Source organism: Triplophysa dalaica, chromosome 2 (assembly GCF_015846415.1).
Source record: "Triplophysa dalaica isolate WHDGS20190420 chromosome 2, ASM1584641v1, whole genome shotgun sequence".
Lineage (NCBI taxonomy): Eukaryota > Metazoa > Chordata > Actinopteri > Cypriniformes > Nemacheilidae > Triplophysa > Triplophysa dalaica.
The window spans coordinates 21728166-21734290 of record NC_079543.1 but is presented as its reverse complement, the minus strand read 5'-3'; the positions used below and the strand labels follow the sequence as shown (position 1 = coordinate 21734290).

The 6125-nt window shown below is 42.0% G+C and overlaps 1 protein-coding gene across 1 annotated transcript; it reads right to left on the bottom strand.

The window, feature by feature from the left end:
* Nucleotides 1-2767: 2767 nt before the first annotated feature.
* Nucleotides 2768-5264, bottom strand: fgf20a (fibroblast growth factor 20a). The gene is made up of 3 exons (XM_056732348.1): nt 4326-5264; nt 3950-4053; nt 2768-3756 (listed from the first exon to the last, which is right to left on the bottom strand). Exons 1-3 carry the CDS (start codon nt 4600-4602, stop codon nt 3511-3513), a joined length of 627 nt encoding a protein of 208 aa, XP_056588326.1. The 5' UTR covers nt 4603-5264; the 3' UTR covers nt 2768-3510.
* Between the last annotated feature and the right edge of the window lie 861 nt (nt 5265-6125).

Genomic DNA, 6125 nt, shown 5'->3' with positions numbered 1-6125 from the left:
ATTTGGTATATGAATAAAGTCAGGAAAATATTTGTATATTTATACATTTATATGAACTGAAGTAAAAGGCTCACTCCAAATATTAAATCATTCAACTGTAACTGGAGGTAGTGTCATGTTCTCTGCAGAACACAAAAGAAGATATTTTGAAGAAATACTTGTACGGACACAAAACTAATGCAAGTGACAAGGTCATGTTCTCTCACTGCAAGTGGCAACATGATAACCAAGACAGTTAAGTTCAGTAACGCAGAAACTTTTCTGATTAAAAAATGTACGATATTTCCAGGTCCAGTGTTTACAAGTAGAAATATGACTTAATGGGACAACAATTCCCTCAAGCTCTAAAAATCTGACAATCGCCATCAGTGCTGTGTGTGTGCGTGTGCATATGTGTGTGTGTGTGCTCTTGCCTTTGACGTGCCGCATGAACACCTGTGCAGTTTTTACCTGAGCCGCAAAGACATGCAGGTGAAAGATCAGTCACTTCAACACCTGTCCCAGAACAACACCATGTGTTATAGTCTCTCCTCTAGAACTATAAACACTCACAAAATCTCAGAAACACATAGATGTGTGCTCAAATAGACCAGCGATTCCCAACCAGGAGTGCTTTTAGCAATTCCAGGGGGTATTTAGTTAAACCTATAAAACAGGATTTATGGCTCCTAAATGGAAAAAACTAGGGCTTTTTTCTTTCATATTTTTGTAAAAAAAAATAAAGATTCAAAATATTTTTTTTGTTTAAGTTACACAAAACCAGTGTAAGATAATGGGTGCCCGTAAGAACATTCTTCAAAATAGAAAGTCATACAGGTTTTTCAAATGATGAGAGGGTGAGTAAAGGATGACAGAATTCTCGTTTTTTGGTTGAACTATCACTTTAAATTGGCAAGTATTTAATGTGACTTCCCTTTACACTTGAGAAATAGCAGGAACCGGTCTCTTTTAAGTAAATTGGATCTTAAATCCTAATTTAGGATCACCTAACTAAAATGATAAAAACAATCTGAAAGAGTATGATTTGAAATTTGTTTTGTGGACAAAAGTATAATTGTTCAAAAAAATTGAACTGTTTAAGCCATTAAGTGCCCAGAATAATTGGGATACTGTTAGTAAGGCATCTCCGGGTGATACATGAAGAAGATAACATTTCTGTTTATTCTAGGCAAAATCTGGCCTCTTTTAAGATGCTATACAGTATTGATACTTCTATAAAACAAGCATTATTTTACTGACCAAAGGTTGTTTTTTGCAGTCTGCAGCACTGTTCTTTACTCATTTACTAACACAACAACATGCTAATATCAAACTAAGTGCAGTTATTAAATAACTAATTCTGGTTTAAACAAACTACTTGGAGTCTTTCTTTTACCAACAGTATTAAATATTGTATATAAAAGCCAATCATTGAAATGATGCCCATTTTTATAATGCTACCGATGCATTAGTGTTGAAAGCTTTACTGATGGGGATGTGGGGGGACTTTACATGTGCTGGAAAAATTAAAAAGTTGATCAAGCCACATCACTCTCACCACATCCTTTCTTAAGCTGTAGCTGTGTTTCTGCTCAGGGGAAAACCCCTGGTGTGTTGCGTTCGTGTGTGTGTGTGTGTGTGTGTGTGTGTGTGTGTGTGTGTGTGTGTGTCAGTTAGTAGAACCCCTGGCTCATCATCACAGAGATTCAGAGATCACACATCACACAGCGTTTGCTGATATGCCTGTGCACACAAATAGAACCATCAACCCACCCTCAAAACCCCCCAACAAGAAGGGGAAAAGACACAGAGATCAGACATCCAGACACTCCTACCCCATACAATGTCGGTTATGTAAGATGTACAATACTGTGAACTTTAACACCGGACGAAACCCTTACACTTGTTTTCCTTTCTATCGTACACTGCTACTCAGCAACCCATCTCTCACCTTTAGTGTGACCCGGAGCCCATAGCATCATTATTTTGAAACCGCATGTGTGCCCCGCAGCCAGCTGACATTATTTAAAAAGTATCACTTCCTTTCTAAAACTCACACACAGAGACAGCCAGATTGACTGGCAGCCGGTCATCAAGTGTCTACAAAGCAAGTGAGTCACACAACTGTGAGGAGAGGAAAAAGAAAGTGAGCGAAAAAAAGAAAGGGGGAGCACAAAGTAGTTTCAAGATTGTACAATTGAGACCACACGTGGCTCCGACCTCATATATCCTAAGAGCACTTCCACCTGCCCTGGGTCAACAAACGTAGACACGACAGCAGAGTCACCTTCCCAGAATGTACCATAGTGCTTGGTTCTCAAAAAAACACTTAGTTAAAGAAAAGACCACTTTGTGGAGAGTTTTCTGCATGCCAATATGTCACTTGAGAAGGTTGCCGCAGGGAGAAATAGTTTTAGGCCATTGTGTTTTAATGCTAGCGTCGCACGGGCCTTTTAACAGCGGGGTGTGTGAGAGTGCAGGAAATTGGATGGGAGAAAGAAAAGCGGGAAGATGCTGAAGCATGCATTTTTTGTGAATTGTATAGTCAGGCCGTACATCTGTACCGTTTTGCAGATCTAAAGTTTTTAGGCCATTAAGCAGCATTTTAATTGGGAACAAAGTGTCATTTCATTCTACTGCAGAAAGATCGATGAGAATCGGCCTGCTTTTGACACCTGCTGCCCTCTCTTGAGTTTCCTCAAAAGTCTACGAAGAGAAATTCAATAACCATTCACCTCTGACAGGTGACCTTATGTTCTTTAGGAAGGAGACACACGACAAAATGCAATCATTTCAACTGTTTAATTCCCCAGTGGTTTCTGGAACATTCTCAGGCTTTTATGGATCTGGTTTAATGACATGAGAGATAAACAAACACAGGGGACCGCGAGGAGCGCCGATACAACCGAAAAATGTACAACTTATAAGAAAATACTTTCCTCAGTAGTTCTAGTTCTAGATAGTCATGTTTCACTGTCTATTAATAGCGGTAGAAAATAAAGCTCTCCTGTTACATCTTGCATATATTCTTGTAAAAATATACTTTCAAAATAAATAAATATATAAAATAAATATCTTTAAAAAACATAAATTAAAGGACCTAAAGATAGTTTTTAGTCTCCCGCACGTCCGTGCCAGTGTTGGAAGAGTCTCAAAAGCATAACGCAGAATTCCTTCAGAAGCCTTCTAGAATTTTCAGTAGTACAGTGGTTGTCCATCATCGTCTGGCAAGCAGTCCACCGGTGGAAATTTAGCTCTCTCCTAATCCAAAATCCCCTGTGCCCTACAAACAGAAGGTATATGGATCCAAAACAGTGTCCGTCTCTTCAGGAACTATCCAAAGTTCAGATATCTGGTTCCTGGTGCGGGCTTTCCCTCTCCTGCTATCGCTCCAACCTTGGCCGCAGAAGAGGGCCTCTACCCCCAGCTCCTCGGCTGTCTCCCGAGACAGGTCTGCCCTGCTGGCTGCTGGGGGGATGAAGAACATGCAGGTGCGTTATTTTTGTGGTTTGAGTTTAAGGTTGAGTGGTTTCAGCTGTGTCCTAGTATCTCCTTGTAAAGCTCGGGAACGCGGTCCGGATCCACTGGCCGTGGCAGGAAGTGCGTGAAGCGCTGGTGCCTCCGGGAGCGGGCTCCGTCTCGCGACGTTCCATCTTTATTGAGAGCTACGTAGTAGTGTGACCCTCGCTCGCCGTGCCGATAGAGGTTGGAGGAGTAGGTGTTGTACCAGTTTTCTTCAAACTGCTCTCTGAACACACACTCGGCCGTCAGCTTTTCCTAAGAGAGAGAGAGAACAGCAGAGGTTAATCACACAAGAACAAAGAGGAGGATAAACTATGTCCAAAGGCTATTTGAAATTGCATTGGAATTGTGTCATAAATCACGTTCTCGCTGCAGCCTATGAATGGAATGAATTGTGTTGCATGCAAGTAAAGGAAAAGATTTGGATATTTCTATAGTGAATACTTACAGATCCATATAGTTCCCCCTTGCTGTTCATTCCAAGATATAATCCACTATCCACTCCACGGATGCTCACCATTCCCACAGCGAGACTAATGAATTCCAATATACCTGTGAGAAAATCACAGCTGTTAGTACCCAGTTGAGAGAGACAAGCGATATGTGCACCTGCAATAGTGGTGCTTTTATCTGGCCTACTTAATTCATCTAGCACATTTAATCACATTGTCTTAGCTATGGTTGAAATTATAATAATATCACATTTTGCATTACAGTGTTCACTTAAATAATAAAGAATATGCAATTATTTTGGAGCAATGGTAATACAGCAGCAATTCATTACAGTAACATGTTGCCTATTATAAAAATTGTGCTTTACTTACCAAATCTGCTGTGGTCTTTTCTCGTGCCTTGCACTACACCGTCCGGTAATATCTCGAGGTGGTAGCCGGTCCTGCAGTACAGCTGCCTTCGACGTAGGATCCCTTTGAGATGCGTCAGGTCCGGAGAAGTGCTGCGTGACAGGCGCTCGGCAGACACGATGTGCTCGTTCATCAGAACACCGGATTCCCCGGGGGGCGTGAGGACGAAATGAGACCCGTGGCCAAAGCTCTCAAAGCCGTGAGAGAAGCTGCCCACCAGCTCACCGACTGCACCCATCACCGACACTCAAAGACAACCGCCGGAAGAAAAGTTACCGTATGGAGGAGAGCCCCTGTGGTCTCTCTTTCCCTAGTGTTTTGCGCAGTCACTGGTTGCGGCTTTACAGTCAATGCGTGTTTACATCCGATTATCTCTCTCCCTCTCTCTCACTCTCTCTCTCTCGCTCGGTTTAGCACATGCTCTCTCGACCTTCCAGGCTACTCCCCTTTGCTCCGGTCCCTTCTGTATCCAACACACTTGTATTACGCACTCCAACACACAAGCGTATGCGGCTCCTCTGGTGCTCTCAACTGGATGTGCTGGATGTGACTGGCTCGGCTCTGAGACACCAGCCTAAATATGCCCCTTATGTAAATGCCCACTTGACATATGCTAATGGAGCCCTTTATAGATGACTGTCTGAAACATAACTCCGTGGTCGTTTGATCCTTCGCTTCTGTCGTCTTTGATGGTCAGTATCTGCATCCCCGCGTTTATTCCATTGATGGATTAGGATAAAAGTGCAGAAAGAAACATTGTGCAGAAGACGCGAGACCAGTGTGAAGATGACGATCTTTGTAACGCGTAGAAGAAAAGTGCAGTTGTATGGAAAAGAGGGATGCGCACCGATCCGTTCCGTTCCCCGGGGTGTACGCGTACTGACGCTCCGGTGAACCTCTAGTGTGATGCAGGTGGAAGCCAAGGAGGAAAAAAGGAAAAGAAAGGGGGCGGTGCTCCACAGAGAACGAGAGAAAGATAGGGAGGGAGAGAGAGAGAGAGAGAGAGGGGGAGAAAGAGAAGTCTTGAAGGTGTATGTGTGCGTGTGTGTATGTGCGCGCGCTTTATTATCTGTAGTTGTTGCCAAAACGTTAGTGTCCCGTTCTTGATAAGCAGCTTGATTTGTATCCTCGTGCCCTTAAAACTTTCCCTTGGTTGCATAAGGTTTCACACAGGTGTAAATTTATATGGCCGTTCAATAAAGTCCGCATGGGACTGTAAAAAAGAAAACGAGTCAAAACAACCTAAGCGCACATCTGTGCAAACGCCATCAGTGCAATGTCAACTCTGACTGATGTCAGTGTGCCTTTGAACACTTCCCAGCGCAACACTATCAAAGATATCAGAGATCAAAGATGTAAAATACAGAGTTTTCCTTATTACGCACCAAAGATGGGTCATTACCACAAAGGAAACATAAACTGTTTGATGCTAAATCGTTGATACTCAGAGTGATTGATATAGGAATATTCCTACCCAACAGCTAAGAACTTCCCTAGAAGTTGCAAGAATGATTATGTTTTTGTTTATTGCGTTAAAAAGCAGATAATTAGATGTTGTCCACTGTATACAGTAGTGGACATTATGTTTTTGTTAATGTAAGCACACATCAATGTTTTATGTCCTTATTTAAAAGACGCGTTTTCTCATGTATGTCATGTTTGGTACCAATAAAATAATACTTTAATACAAATCATGTTTTACATTCAAGGAACACAATATTAATACATGCTGATATAACTTTTATACATGCAATAACACGG

Coding starts and splice junctions, on each gene's coding strand:
- fgf20a (XM_056732348.1), bottom strand. CDS start 4,602: ATGGGTGCAGTCGGTGAGCTGGTGGGCAGCTTCTCTCACGGCTTTGAG. Junction 4,054..4,325: donor AAAAGACCACAGCAGATTTG/GTAAGTAAAGCA, acceptor ATTTTCTCACAG/GTATATTGGAATTCATTAGT. Junction 3,757..3,949: donor AGGGGGAACTATATGGATCT/GTAAGTATTCAC, acceptor TCTCTCTCTTAG/GAAAAGCTGACGGCCGAGTG.